Consider the following 14899-nt stretch of genomic DNA (forward strand, 5'->3'; position numbering starts at 1 on the left):
CGACACCTCACACTTTGAGAACCCGCAATCTCGCGCATTCGTTCCGGGTACCCCCTTCCCTTGTCGTCTCTTCTACTCAACTTATTATAAGTTATCTCCACATCCTCTTCTTCTTTCTCAACTTCTCTTCCCATCTCTTCTCTTTGTCCTCTTCTTCTTCCTCCCCCACCAACCGATACCTCCCCCCCAAGTCTATCATCATGTCTGCCCGTCCTCAGAACATTGGCATTAAGGCCATTGAGCTTTACTTCCCCAGCCAGGTAAGCAAAGATCCAAGATCTTTCCCCCCCTATGCTGTGTTGCGTGTTCAGCATCCTCAATGCCTGCTTCCTCATGTCGTGCTGCTGAGGAATTGTTGTCGTTGAATATTGCCCCTCACCCATACTTTTTGGCTGGGACAAAAAAAAAAAAGTCCCTGCGTTATTCCTCTCGTGTTCGGGTTCCTGGTCGTGTGCCCCTCCATTCCCAAGATTGTGCCCCTCTATCCAGACGGCTCGAAACGCCTCTTTTTGAATGACGACCCTGGCTAACCACAATTTTACTTGCTTTTAGTATGTTGATCAGGTTGAGCTTGAGAAGTTCGATGGCGTTAGCGCCGGAAAGTACACCATTGGTCTTGGCCAGACCAAGATGAGCTTCTGTGACGATCGCGAGGGTAAGTTTGTCCTGTCCCTCACCGTCCCCTGAAAAGACGATCTTTTTAGCGCGGATGCGCCAATACTACCTTCACCGCGTCCTGCGAAAATCCCATGGTCATGATGGCATTGGATCACCGCTAACTGGTGTTTCCCCCTAGATATCTACTCTTTCGCTCTTACCGCTACCTCGAAGCTCCTCAAGAACTACAACATCGACCCCAACTCGATTGGTTTCCTCGAGGTTGGTACCGAGACTCTCCTCGACAAGTCCAAGTCGGTCAAGAGTGTTCTTATGCAACTCTTTGGCGACAACACCAACATCGAGGGTGTCGACACCATCAACGCCTGCTACGGTGGTACCAACGCTGTTTTCAACGCCATCAACTGGGTTGAGTCTTCCGCTTGGGACGGTCGCGATGCTATCGTCGTTGCCGGTGATATCGCTCTTTACGCCAAGGGCAATGCCCGCCCCACTGGTGGTGCCGGTGCCGTCGCTATGCTGATCGGCCCCAACGCCCCTATCGTCGCCGAGCCTGGTCTGCGTGGTACCTACATGCAGCACGCCTACGATTTCTACAAGCCCGACCTTACCAGCGAGTACCCCTACGTTGACGGTCACTACTCCGTCAACTGCTACACCAAGGCTCTTGATGCCGCCTACCGCGCTTACTGCAAGCGTGAGGCTAAGCAGGCCAATGGCACCAACGGCGTCACCAACGGTGACGATTCTACCAAGACCAGCCTCGACCGCTTCGACTACCTTACTTTCCACTCTCCTACTTGCAAGCTTGTCCAGAAGTCTTACGCTCGTCTCCTTTACCATGACTACCTTTCCAACGCTGACGCTCCCGCCTTTGCTGAGGTCGCTCCTGAGCTCCGTGACATGGACTACGAGAAGTCCCTGACCGACAAGGTTGTCGAGAAGACCTTCATGACTCTCACCAAGAAGCGCTTCCAGGAGCGTGTCAACCCTGCCATCCACGTCGCCACCAACGTTGGTAACATGTACTGTGGCAGTGTCTGGGGTGGTCTGGCCAGTTTGATCAGCGTTGTTGACAACAAGGATCTTGAGGGCAAGCGAATTGGTGTCTTCTCCTACGGCTCCGGTCTTGCCGCCAGTTTCCTTTCTTTCCGCATCAACGGTAGCGTCGAGAAGATCTCCAGCGTTTTGGACATCCCCTCTCGTCTTGAGTCCCGCCGTGCCGTCCCCCCTGAGACCTACGACCAGATGTGCGACCTCCGAAAGCAGGCCCATCTCCAGAAGGACTACACCCCCAAGGGTGACGCCTCTACCATCATCCCTGGTACTTACTACTTGACCAAGGTTGACGATATGTTCAAGCGCGAGTACGCTATCAAGGAGTAAAGAACTTCAATCAAGAGCCAAAACACTTCTACTTCTCGCCCAACTATTTAGGTGCGAGACCTTTTTTGCTTCTAGACTTGTCGACAGACACGAACAGGCCAAAAGCATATCATGAACATGATGACTACAACGGGAGAAAACTAGACGAATTGGAAGAGGATTACAGCGGATGACGATAGAAGCGCATCTCGCGCGGTGGAGACCGAACCGAGATCCCCTAATTGAGCCAACAATGATGGTCATTGTAAGCTTGTGTATTTAACGGGATGTGGTCTCTCCTGGAAGATATCAGGAACCTTAAGGCCCATAGACAAGGTCGATTGGTGCTTAGAAGAAGAAATTAGCAATTCTTTTTGGAATATAGAAAGAAAGTTATTCCCAAACAACTGAGTATACCGTGACATCTCTAATTCGGATCTATTGTTTAAACATCTAGCTATCTTTTGCCGATATTCAAGCATGTCCTCATCCTCTAGGACTTGTCTCCTAATGATCTTACAAAGCTCTATTTCTTATTCATACACAAACTGGGTATCCATCTATTTTTCCTCCTTGTACTTCCACTCCGCATGTCGGTGGAGCATATAGTCCTTGCTCTGGATGCCCTTCCAGATGCCGTAAAGACCACCCAGTGGGGGCTTGCTCTTGAGAGAGCGCTTCCACTTCTGGCGTTCTTCCTTTCGTGCCTCAACATCGACCTTGACCTTGTCGTGAACAGTAGGCAGCGTTTCAGCGTGGTACTTCTTTCGTAGATCATCATACCATTCTCGTCCATACAGCTTCCAGAACTCCTCTTGATTGTAGTAGGTGTGCGCATAGAGCCACTTCAGACCACCAAGCTCGACGAGCTTGTCCTCGAGAGCTCGGTTCTTGGCAACAAACTCTTCTGGGTCGGCGGGACCCCAGCCCCAAAGACCGATGTTCAGAGATGGAGGAGTGCTTACAGTACCGTCAGCAGCAGTGATTGTCTCGCCAGTGTGAGGATGAAAGGTCGGAGGAGGAGTCTGCTTCAAGGGGCAAAGCCAGAGGGGCCAGATGTTGAAGTTCTCAGCAGTGTAGTCAACGAAGGTCTCGGCAGTCTTGTAGGGGAGACCCAGATCCTGGACAATAAAACGGGCAGATTCACCGCTGCCATGGAGAGCGCGGTATAGCATGCGTGTGTGCAGGAAATCATCGAGGAACCAGCGGAAGAACTTAGTGAACGGAACGCCCTTGAAATAGGTGAATGCAGCAGCTCCAACCCAGAAACCACCCCGGTCATAGCGGAAGAAGTACTCGGCGAGAGGGATATAATCAACAGGAGAAGACGAGGCAGATTCAGCGGTGACAGTAGAGCCGGCAGAGGGAGCATTACGAGTGCGGTCTTGAACGTGGAGGTAGTACCAGGGATCCCAAGCACCACTGAAGGTCTGGGGCTTGATATCGGCGGGCTTATCATCAGTCAGGGTACCAGTAACGACGACACCATGGTCCTTGGAGAAGAGGATGCCGTCGACGTAGTCATTGGAAGGGTTCTCGGTTTCGGCGCGGATACGGGCAACAGCTTCGGCGACGCTGCTGGTTCGGTGGTATGTAGTCTTGACGAACTTCTTAGCTTCCTGTAGCTGAAGCTCAAGAAGCGTCGTCATGCCCAAAGATCCAACAGCTCCAGCAGCACCACGGAACAGATCAGCGTTCTCTTCCCGCGACGCCTTGACAACCTCTCCGTTTCCAAGGATCATCTCCGCCCAATTGACCGTATCGTTAAAGAATCCATGCTTGAACGAGGAACTCTCGCCCGCCGTACCCGCAAAACCTCCTCCGGCCGTGATACCAGGAAATTCCATAACAACAGGCGGCACAAGACCGTGCTTCAGCGTACTCTCAACAAGCTTGTCCATGGGGACATTAGGCTCCACGAGAGCTGTGCGAGTCGCCTTGTTGACCTGGAGGACATTGCGAAGGGCGCTGATATCGACGACGGGCTTGCCTGTGTTTTGGGGCCGTGTGCTGTTGGTGCTGCCGTGGAAGATGCGGTAGGGCTCTTTGCGCTCGAAGAAGCCGCGAACGGCCGAGGCGATGGAGGTGACGGCCTTTTTGTGGCGCTCCATGTTTGGGTCTTTGTCCTTGACGACGTCGTTTTTGGAGACGGCGTCTTGAGGTTGATCATGAGAGATCAGCGACATTGCGGATTAAAAGTTTGGTGGGTCCCCCCGTTGCGGGCCGGTTTTCGGGGATCGGTGGAGGCGGAGCCGAAGACGGATGAATGGTTGTTTATATGAAACAATTGATGTTTATGAGAGTTGATAAATCATTGAGGGGTTGTGGAAGATGTTGGGTTTGATTGTGTAAGTCTTGGCTTTGGTACCTTCCGAATGTGCCGGTTGATTGAGTTTCAGTTGCTGAGCAGGGCTCGTGTAAGACAAACGCTACCCTGAATTAACAGGATTTTCAATATCATACGATCGTGATATGTTGATTGAGAAAGACTATATACATAACAAAGTAATTCCAAAACGCCTCATTCATAACCTTATGGTATAATCATCCCCTTATACGCCGCCCATTTGTACATACCAATACCTAGATACCTACAGCTTGGCCATCGGAATTTCTCCTTCTGAATCTTCCAATCCTGTCTTGTGTAAAACCCTTTGTCTAAACTCCTCTTCTGAAGCATCGCTCAACTCATCGAACTTCAATGGTACCTCCTTGCCTGATTTAGACTTGATCATGACAGCACTTGACTTGATGTTATCAGAATTCTCAACCACTGCACTTATAAAAGATGCCCACCCTTTATAACATCGTGGGGTGGAAGGCGCATTGCGTAGCATCATTGCAAAGCAGTGAGGCATGCCTTCATACTCTTCAAATACCACCTTCACTCCATCAGCTTCAAGCTTGCGTGCAAGGTACTTATCCTCGTAGGCAAGAATCTCCCAGCCTGTACAGAGGTAGATAGGTGGTGCCCCTTTCCAGCTCTGTGCCATGACGAGCGAGGCCATAGGGTGCGCCGCAATGTCATCGGCAATGTACAAGTTGCGTCTTGGTGGATTGGCTGGCCACGCCCCACAAGGAGGTATCGTGAGCTGATCCATGGTCTCGGGCTTAGGAAGATAGTCGAATTTTGTGGGCGTTGACATTTCCCACGTAGGAGAGCTTTGTGTAACGTCAAGCCAAGGAGAGTTGAGTGCTAGGCCAGCTGGCAAAGGAACTTGGCGTAGTTCGCCGTGCCAAAAGATTGGAGTTTCGTGCTTTCGGAGTTCAAGGATGAGTTGAAGTAGTGCTAATGAAAGATTGCCGCCGGCGCTATAAGTTTCAGTCAGTACTTGTGATACAAGAAGCCAAGTGGATATTAGACTCAAGACATACCTGTCACCAGCAATAACTATATGCTCCGGTTGCACAGGGTCGTGGTAAGCATCTGGAGGTGGATACAACAAAGTGAAATAAGACACAAAAGCATCCAGCAACGCCGAAGGGAATGGATGCTGTGGTGCAAGACGATAGCGCACAGAGTAGCACCGACCACCCGTCAACTGCGCAAGCTTCTTGGTCGTAGGACGATGTGTAGCAGGGTCACAGAGATAGTAAGCGCCGCCGTGCAAGTACAGCACAGTTGTTGGACTCTTGCAGTCTTGCATCATGCCGTGATACCGCTCCCGTTCCGACACGTCAGGCAACGGAGCGTTACGGCCCACACCGCTCCGATAGCCGGTCCATTCAGCCTCGACGTTGGCAAACTCGGGAACGGGAATTCGGCAGGTGGAGCCTCCGGTGTGTTCCAGGGTAGCGATGAGGGCATCGCGAATTGCTGTCTCGGGAGGTGGTGGACTGGCATATTTGCTGACCCAGATGTGACCCTTGATTCCCGGGTCGCGAAGAGTAAGTGCTTGGATGGCGGATATACTACGAGGAGTTTTTGGTGTGAGTATAACGCGGAGACAGGCGATTATGAGGGCACTTCGGAGGTCGAGGTATTTTGATGAGTCGGAGAGGTGAAGGACGTGTAAGAAGGACTGGCGAACAATAAGGGGGAGTAACGGGACGATTGTCCGTACTGTTTCGAGATTCATCTTGGTGGTTATGTAAAGTTATGAGAGAGTAGAAGGAGTTGTAGTTGTAATTATAGTTGTAGTTCCAGCGTGAACGAGTAATGATGTAAGTGATTTAGGCGGTCTCTGAGTTAGAGCATCAGTGAAAAGTTTTGACACTTGCAAAGCACTGCATCAACTCCATATATACAGAGAACACAACTAGATCCTCGTAAAGAAGCGAATCGGGAAGGTGTGTTGGCAATAGAATGGGTAGTAGAATAAAGAGAATAGTGGAAGAGTTGTCGTACAGTACCGAGTTATAAGTCAACAAAGAGTCGGTAACCCCCGGACACTTGAATGCGATACCTTTCCCCACGCCAAGGCCAATCGCAAGTTCTCGTTTTAAGATTTGAAATCGCGGTCAAATTTCATGTTGGGTATGGGTGCTTTCTAGGATATCCATGACACTCTTGCTTTGCCACTTTTGTAAGTGTGTGGTGTGGTTACCCAGAGGAAGCCTCGGTTCCTTCTGAACAGCAGAATATTCAATATTGACAACGAGATATGTATGCAAAGACAACAAAGACGCAAGTAAAAGCCACAAGTTACGCAGAAAAGAAGAGCCAATTACTGAATCTACAGTCCTGCAGCTGTAGGAGGAGGAGGAGTCGACAGGCTATTTCGAACAAGCCTCGGCATAGAATATGGGGCCATCTGCACCCAACCTAAACCAAAACTAACGTAACGTCCGGGAAGTTTTAGGTTGTCCATCCTTACAGTGACGTCGAGAATGGCAGTTTCTGCTCTGCTAGCGCTACAGATACTCAAATGGGGATCCTCGGTAATTAGACAGGACGAATATTTGGAGCCCAATATCGAGTTATTAGTATAGACATTCCAGCTTCCTCAAAGAACCCCAGAAAACAAAAGATTGCAGCGGTCAATGCGCTGGCATGCAGTCTGTTAGTGGTGATGTTTTCTAGACTCCATCCCAAAATGGTAATTCTTGCGGAAACCTCTATTGATGTTGCATCCAGACTTAGCAGGGGAATGCATGTAAGCGCGACGCAAGCGCAAGCGAGAAACCGAATAGACAAAGCGGGCAAAAAGGAAAACAACCCCTTAGCGCAAGCCTTTAATTCAACCTTTGAGTCTGGTACATATTATGCTGCAGAAAACACATGTGTGGATCATCACGGGATTGCAGTACGGATACTTACTATATGTCTTACATACCCCAAATGTTTGTTCACGATAGTACGGATGATACAGTATTTATGTTCCAAATTGACAAATGTGTAATATGATGTAACGCTATAATACCTTCTCGCAACACAAAAATGCCCGATCAAGTAACCCCGTATTAACCCAAAACTATAGATGCGTAAAGTACTGTACAATTAAGTGAACTAAGCTTCAGAACTTTTTCAAGAGCTTGAGCTCGCTCCGGCCTTGGTCTCATCGGCCTTGACCTGAGTCGAGGACGTATCATTCTGGTTGGCCATGGCCATCTGCCAGGCGGGAATAGCCTTCTTGCCTGACATGTTGGCAAGAGGAGAAGATGAGCGGTTAAGCTGAGGAGCAGAGGGGAATGTTGGCTTAGGGATCTCTGCAGCAGGGGTAGTAGTGGCAGACTCAACCGTGGCCTTCTCTCCGTTGGTCTTCGCAGCAGGGGTAGAGGCAGCGGGAGTGGAAGCAGCCGCAGCAGGAGTAGTCGCGCTACCACCTGCGTTTCGCATGTAGTTCATGGTTGAGGAGGCAGTTGTGGTGCTGGGGGTGGTCATGCGCTGAGAAACCAATGTCTTGAGGCTCGTAAGCTCAGTGTTGATCTCGCGCAGACGACCATCAGTCAGGGACTTCTGGTTCTCGAGAGCCTTGGGAATCGCATCCTTGAGGGACTGGACCTCATCCCTGATTCGGGTCGCATCGTCCTCGCGTCGTCGGTTGGCAGCCTTGAGGTCGGTCATAACTGTCTCGAGGTCTGCGATCGCCACGTCGAGCTTCTCAGTTCGCTCCTTTTCGGCATTCTTCAAGCTCTCTGTATCCTTTGCCAGCTGCTCAACTAGTGTAAAAGCTCGATCGAATTGATCCTCAATCGATTTCTTATCCTGTTCCAGCTTCTCCGGTGTCGGAGGTGCAACCATGGGGTATACGTAGCGCTGATCACATGTTAGCCAGTGTCGTGATGCAGTCGCGCGTTCTAATTCATACCTTTCCGAGCTCATAAAGACCATACGACACTCCTCCGACTACAGTAGCCATAATAAACCAATCCCTCCAGTCCCGGCGCGGAGGAGGAGGTGGTGGTTGCCAGGCATGCTGTGGATAAGGGGGATAGTATTGCTGGTTGGGAGGAGGGCCGGCTGGAGCGCTGGGATAAGGCGCAACAGGAGCTGCTGAAGGTGCGCTGCCACCTGTTCGCGACAGCGCGGCGTCGATTTCTTCTTGCGTCAAGTTCTTGCTTCGAAGGAACGATATGCGACTTTCGACCGAGGATGACGCGACGCTTGGGTCTTGTAGAACTGTGATGGGTTAGTCGGCGCATTCGGGGATACTATCGCGACAATGTTACTGACATTGAATCTATTCAGGAGTTAGCATTGACGGTTTCCAACGAGCCGGTTGCGTGGCTGGGAAGAAGGGATACTCACTGCAGAGGTGACTAGATCCTCGCGGATAGACATGATTGATGATTTTAAGCCGTCAGACGGCTCTCACCTCATCAGTTAAGTCGCAATGGAGAAGTTGTAAGAAGGAACTCCTAAATAAACTTGGCCGATGATGATGGAAACGTTAAATGCATGTGCTTGTCTGCGGAGGCCGGACCGTGGAGTTCAAGAACGTGGAGGCGTGGAGTAAAGTCGGGAGCGTGACCGATCTGGACCGAGGCTTGCGCTGAGCTGCCGAAGTACGTACCTGCCGACCATACAAAACGGTTCCCGTCTCTCCTGCCGTCAATTGCATGAGACTCTAATGCGATCACGTGCGTTATCGATTGTAGACCCACTTTGCCAGTTCAGCGCGACTCCACCTGCGACCACGTTAGAAACCTTGAGCCAATTAGAAGAAGTACATGGTTTGTTTACTTTCCTCCCAAGCAACAGTTTTGTAACGCCCAATCTCCCGTATCTCAATTAGACGCCTTACCCATTTTCACATCCCACCTTGCATCAACACCAACAACGATAATCCGCCCGCGCATACCGTGACTCACGATAATCATTTAAACTGCGCATTCGCACCATCGCAGTCGCATAGAGTTCCTTTCGTCAGAATATGTCCCAAGATACGGGCCTTTGGAGCGTCCGTAGACCCAGAGAGGTGCGACATCCCGACACTTTCTACCAGGTTATGCGCCACTGGTAGAACGTTATTTACACTTCAAACTGGATAATTTTCTAACCCCCGACATAGACCCTTGGAGGTATTAGTGCAAACACCGCCATTCCTCAGCCCGGCTCGACTATGAAGCGATCCAGCTCGAATATTGGTGGTAACTACCCAGGCAGCCATGTGCGCTCCATCTCGGGATCTAGGCATTCCCTTGCCATGCCGCGCCCAAGCCAGCCTATGTTTCAACGGTCATCGTCTGGAACAAATCTTCAAGACATTGGTCTTTCTTCCGTGAAGCGCTCCTCGTTCGCACCGAAATCGACCTTCACTCCAGGACCCGCCGCCGCCAAGCGAGCTTCTACTGATGGCGATCGACGAAGCAGCGTATACCGACCCCGTCAATCTACTGTGCCTGCGGCTAGTCACCACCAGAGCTTCTTCCAGACGACACCTGCGCCTGCTGGCGTACCCCGCGATCCGCGACCTCTAAAAGATCGATCTTTCCAGGCCCGAATCGGACAGGAGATTATGGAATACATGGTCCAAAACAACTTTGAGATGGAGATGAAGCACGTTCTTTCACAAAACGTTCTAAAATCGCCGACGCAAAAAGACTTTAATTATATGTTCCAGTGGCTTTATCATCGTATCGATCCCAGCCACAAGTTCCAAAAGAATATTGATCAGGAGGTCCCTCCTCTACTGAAGCAGATGCGATACCCATTCGAGAGGAGCATCACAAAGAGTCAAATCGCTGCTGTTGGAGGACAGAATTGGTATACATTCCTGGGTCTACTTCACTGGATGATGCAGCTCGCACAGATGCTCGATGGTTACGTGAACTGCCAGTACGACGAAGCCTGTATGGAGGCCGGCATTGACGTTAGTGGAGACCGCATTATTTTTGACTTTCTCAGCAACGGTTACCGAGACTGGCTAGCCATGGATGAAGATATGGGGGATGAAGAAGCTGAACGTGTTTTGGCGCCTCATGTTCAATCCATGGCAGCCGCTTTCCAGCGATCAAACTCAAAGTACACGGATGAACTTGAAACGCTTGAGGCCGAGAACGCCCGACTTCTTAAGGAAATTGAGGATCTGGAAAAGTCAACGCCGGACCCCGCAGTTCTCGATCACCACTTCAAGATTATGGAAGAGGACAAGATCAAGTTCGAGGAGTACAATGCGCTGGCAATGCAACGTTCCGAAAAGTACGAGAGCCGGTCTCAAGTGCTACAAGAAGAGCTCGATAAACTCCTGGAAGAACTTCACGAAGCCGACGAGGAGAGACGTAGCCTGCAAAAGGCGGTCGATGCTCAAGGAATCAGCATGCAGGATATTGACCGCATGACTGCGGAGCGGGAGCGATTGCAGAAGGGCATTGAGTCCGCAGGCGGGCGATTAGAGGAAGTGAAGAAGAAAGTGTCAGAACGAGAATCAGAGGCGAGCCGGAAACTGGATGAGTTGGAGCAGATGGTTGATCGATACAACACAATGGCGTATCAGATCGCACTGATCCCCTCAACAGCCGCCAATGCCAAGGGCAGGGAGTTCGAACTTCAAGTCATGGTTGCTGATAGCTCCGACTTCACTTCATCCATTATGAAAGGCTCCTCGGGCCCATCATCAGCAGATCGTCTTTTAGTTGATTCCACCACAGGTTACCAAGCGGGCCACATTCTCAATCTGGACCTTCGAGGTCAAATCCGCAACAGCTTCTTGTCGCTTCGCAAAGAGATCTCAGATCGACGAGCTACAGCGATGGAGGAGATGATGAAGGACCATGACCTGCTAGATGGCATCAAGGAGGCTATCGAGGATAGACGTAGCGAGGTTGAGGCTCTCAACCATCGTGTTCGTGCAGCTGAAGAAGAGTACGAAAAGACAAAGGAGGTGACAACAGCGCAAAAGCTGGCCTCTGATGCTCACATCGAGAAGATGGAGAAGGAGTTGTCCCGCATGCGTGCCGGTTTGTCCGAGAACGTTCAGATTCTGGAACAGCGCGAAATCAACACAACAATTGAGTAAGTGACAACCTAACTTGTACCTTAGATGACAGCCACTAACCAGTTCATCAGATATGAGCAGCTTGTGCTTCAGGCCAACGCTCTTCGAGAGGAGCTTCATACGGAGATTGACCGAATGCTCAACGATGTCATCAAGTTCAAGATCCATGTCCAGAAGAGCCTTGACGACTATGAAGGTTTCGTGACAGAAGAACTTGAAAAGGAGCTCGGCAGCGACGAGATGGCCGAAGATACTCGACAGATCGATATGTAACGATGGCTACGTATGAAGCAATCTTTCAAGACGCTTATGATAACGATTAATGTTCGGGCGGCCTTGTTTGTTTTTCGGCGTTCGGCTGAGATGATGGACTGTGCGAAGGGGATGATGAGTTGGAAATGATTGCGCCTGGCTGGTCCGTGTCTATATGTTACGCTTCTTTTCCTTCTTGTGGATAAATTATGAGCGTGCGCCTCTAACGAGAGCGAGTTTTGGTTGAGCATCGACGGATGAGTTAGTAACGTTTGATACCTGGTTGTTTTTGGTGTTTCGAGAAAGGATACCACAAGCTGTTAGAGAGCTGGCTTTGATTAAGAAGTTATAGTTACAAAAGCATATGCATATATTATTTGATTGAATCGGCATATGGAATACCTGACTAGGCAATGTCGTAAGCTGACCGGGTGTCCGGGACTGATCAAGATGAAGGGATGCAAGGACACCACATGGCTATGGCAGGGGTGGTAAGCACCTTGTCAGGGGTGTCAAGTAAGGCTGCTTGTGGTTTGATGACACTCAACTCCAGACTGCGGCTCATCTAAGTGAAGTGATCTGACGACGTCGTCAACCAAGACTTGGCTAGTGGGAGCTATGGCCGTGATTTCGGTAAATTAATAGCAGCTAATTCCATCAACAACGTGGTGTTGGAGACCTTGACTAGGATTACCACGTGTCTGTTACGTTCTGATTGCTTATTCCCCGGAATGATTTTCTTGAGAACCCGTTCGTCTCGGGGGTCGGGAAGATTGTAATCTGCGCGCGGAAGAGCTTTGTTAACTCCGCAGGGCGAGGAAGGGTCTTTACTATGGGGCAAGGCGTAGCGAGGTCTGGAGTTATGAAGGACATATGCACAACCATGTGATAGTGATGTATTCTATTTGTGAACTGACAAAGCGTAAGGCAGCTACCAAAACTCAATTGCGCTAAGTTACCTAGGTCAAACATACTACCTGAACTAAAATCCTTTAGTAGCGGTAGAGCATTTTACCCGAGTTGTCGAACTATGTTAGCTTCTATCTGGACTAGGAGGTATGCTGTACGACACTACATAACTCCAGGTATCGATGTCATGGATTTTTATTTTGGGTTCTATTTCGTATTGCTTGTGTAATCCTACATAATTCCTCAACATAAAACTCCTCCAGTAAAATACTGTACTGTACTCAAGATCATTACCTTCCAGGCCCCTTGCGTTAATCTCGGCACTATTGATTCTTTGTGGCTTCCATGATCCTTCTATCCATTGTTGATCCATCCCAAGGAAGGCACCTGCCTAGACTGCAATTGTCATAGCTTCACCACAATAGGTCAATCGAACAACTCACTGACCTTCTCTCCATTTTACTAGACTCACTAACTTGTCTTAACTTCCTCCACCTCTCAACTCATTCTTTTTCTCTTTCTATTCTCCTCTCTTTTCTCCTGAAGCCCGTTCCTCGTCTAGATGATCAATCTTCTCCCTCCCTGTCCGCCTTAATCTCTGCCCACCCCTACCTGGTGCAACTCTGCAAGACCCCGAAGTCTCCGGTCTGGGATATAACATTCCCACATGCCGCGTACTTGTCCGACGATCCGTCGACTGAGTTATCATTTTGGATCAACGTCAAATATCGGACCTGCTGCTGCACGCGCATATTCGTCCGCTCCCTCGGCATCTTCTTCCATCATGGCTCCCACAGCAAGCGCAGCTTCATCACACCTGAAGCCCACAGAACTGGCTTCTCAGAACGCGCCTCGTGGCTCTATGGCTGCCACCACTGCTGTTTCAAAAATCCCAGGCCGATCTGCTCTTCCAGATGAAGCCGTTTCTAACCCTCATCACCTCCTCAAGCGTGGGTCTGTCGTGGGCTTCAAGAACCCATATCCTTCATGCGCAAGTAGTCCCAATTTTGGGACTATGGTCCGGAAAATTTGGTGGTATGTAATGACTTTGCTGTGAACAGAGTACTTCGTGCCCCAGGAACTGACAGACATAGGCCCTCCTTCACCGGCGACCTTAAGAAACCCAACTTGACACCTCCCAATGTGCCGGTAGTCAAGCCCCAGTGGAACACCGAGCGCGATACTACCGACAAGATCCGTGCGACATGGCTAGGTCATGCCTGCTACTATGTCGAATACCCTTCTGGTCTGCGCGTCCTTTTCGATCCTGTATTTGAAGATCGATGCTCTCCATTTAGCTTCATGGGCCCGAAACGATACACTCCCAAACCTTGCGACATCAAGGACATTCCCATTGTCGATGCTGTTGTTATCAGCCACTCTCATTATGATCACCTTTCACATTCCTCTATCCTCGAAGTCCAAAAATACCACCCTGATGCACAATTCTTTGTTGGATTGGGCTTGGAGACGTGGTTCCGCAAGTCAGGCATTAACCATGTTACCGAACTCGATTGGTGGGAGGATGCCGACCTCACAGTGACAGTCAAGGACGGAGACAACACACGCGATATCAACGCTCGCATCTCGGCTCTACCAGCACAGCATAGCTCCGCTCGAGGCTTATTCGACCGTGACACTACTCTCTGGTGTTCTTGGGGCGTCAAGTCTGGTGGAAAGTCAGTTTGGTTTGGTGGTGACACTGGTTACCGATCTGTTCCAAGCCTTGCTCCCGGAATAGATCATTACAGCGCTGAGTACGACCACCTTCCAAGATGTCCCCAATTCAAGCAAATTGGCGAGTTCCGTGGACCTTTCGATTTGGGTCTGATACCAATCGGCGCCTATCATCCCCGAGTAGCATTTTCACCCGTCCACGCCGATCCACATGATGCAGTTGAGATCTTCCGTGACACAAAATGCCAGAGGGCGATGGGCATCCATTGGGGCACGTGGGCGCTCACAATGGAGGAGGTGTTAGATCCGCCAAAGGTGCTGAAGGAGGCTTTGCGTAAGAGAGGTATCCCTGAGGTCGGTGTGTTTGATGTGTGCGATATTGGCGAGGCTCGAGAGTTCAACTAAGCCTAAGAAAAGCACCCAAGTGTAAAAAGCGACATGTTTCAAGCAAATACCCTTATTATCATTTTGAATTCGAGTTGGACATGATGATATTTGCGTTTCTGGTTAAAGATCACGGCCGCTGTACATTATTTTCTTTCGGTCCAGTTACAAAGATTGATAGAAGTATAAATTTCTTTACAATTCAAAGGTTGTTCAAGACTTGACTGAACCATGACCGGAAAGCCTTGGCTTACAGCATGATGTCACAAGCTTGAAGCAGGACCCTGGATCGGCAGCCCATTAAGATGCTGTCC

The 14899-nt window shown here is 50.0% G+C and overlaps 6 protein-coding genes across 6 annotated transcripts; 3 read left to right on the forward strand and 3 right to left on the reverse strand.

Annotated features, from left to right (window-relative positions):
* Window positions 1-393: 393 nt before the first annotated feature.
* On the forward strand, window positions 394-2218 carry B0J16DRAFT_170342 (hydroxymethylglutaryl-coenzyme A synthase C terminal-domain-containing protein). The gene is made up of 2 exons (XM_046122404.1): window positions 394-655; window positions 797-2218. Exons 1-2 carry the CDS (start codon window positions 631-633, stop codon window positions 2002-2004), a joined length of 1233 nt encoding a protein of 410 aa, XP_045979980.1. The 5' UTR covers window positions 394-630; the 3' UTR covers window positions 2005-2218.
* Window positions 2219-2380: 162 nt separating this feature from the next.
* Window positions 2381-4498, reverse strand: B0J16DRAFT_346836 (uncharacterized protein). The gene has a single exon (XM_046128496.1). The coding sequence runs from the start codon at window positions 4167-4169 to the stop codon at window positions 2544-2546; it is 1626 nt and encodes a 541-aa protein (XP_045979981.1). The 5' UTR covers window positions 4170-4498; the 3' UTR covers window positions 2381-2543.
* Window positions 4499-4574: 76 nt separating this feature from the next.
* On the reverse strand, window positions 4575-6062 carry B0J16DRAFT_272986 (alpha/beta hydrolase fold-domain-containing protein; the record flags this gene model as incomplete). The annotated part of the gene is made up of 2 exons (XM_046123619.1): window positions 4575-5295; window positions 5359-6062. The coding sequence occupies 2 exons, from the start codon at window positions 6060-6062 to the stop codon at window positions 4575-4577; spliced, it is 1425 nt and encodes a 474-aa protein (XP_045979982.1).
* Window positions 6063-7232: 1170 nt separating this feature from the next.
* B0J16DRAFT_346838 (peroxisomal membrane anchor protein conserved region-domain-containing protein) lies at window positions 7233-8961 on the reverse strand. The gene is made up of 4 exons (XM_046128497.1): window positions 8675-8961; window positions 8600-8606; window positions 8235-8545; window positions 7233-8182 (listed from the first exon to the last, which is right to left on the reverse strand). The coding sequence occupies exons 1-4, from the start codon at window positions 8705-8707 to the stop codon at window positions 7451-7453; spliced, it is 1083 nt and encodes a 360-aa protein (XP_045979983.1). The 5' UTR covers window positions 8708-8961; the 3' UTR covers window positions 7233-7450.
* A 338-nt stretch (window positions 8962-9299) lies between these two features.
* B0J16DRAFT_272948 (HEC/Ndc80p family-domain-containing protein) lies at window positions 9300-11636 on the forward strand (the record flags this gene model as incomplete). Its single annotated transcript, XM_046123617.1, has 3 exons — window positions 9300-9344; window positions 9438-11380; window positions 11435-11636. 3 exons carry the CDS (start codon window positions 9300-9302, stop codon window positions 11634-11636), a joined length of 2190 nt encoding a protein of 729 aa, XP_045979984.1.
* Window positions 11637-12703: 1067 nt separating this feature from the next.
* On the forward strand, window positions 12704-14820 carry B0J16DRAFT_346842 (beta-lactamase superfamily domain-containing protein). Its single transcript, XM_046128498.1, has 2 exons — window positions 12704-13559; window positions 13619-14820. Exons 1-2 carry the CDS (start codon window positions 13192-13194, stop codon window positions 14604-14606), a joined length of 1356 nt encoding a protein of 451 aa, XP_045979985.1. The 5' UTR covers window positions 12704-13191; the 3' UTR covers window positions 14607-14820.
* The last annotated feature ends 79 nt before the right edge of the window (window positions 14821-14899 follow it).

Source organism: Fusarium flagelliforme, assembly GCF_020744385.1.
Source record: "Fusarium flagelliforme strain FIESC 12 MPI-CAGE-AA-0113 chromosome Unknown B0J16scaffold_6, whole genome shotgun sequence".
NCBI lineage: Eukaryota > Fungi > Ascomycota > Sordariomycetes > Hypocreales > Nectriaceae > Fusarium > Fusarium flagelliforme.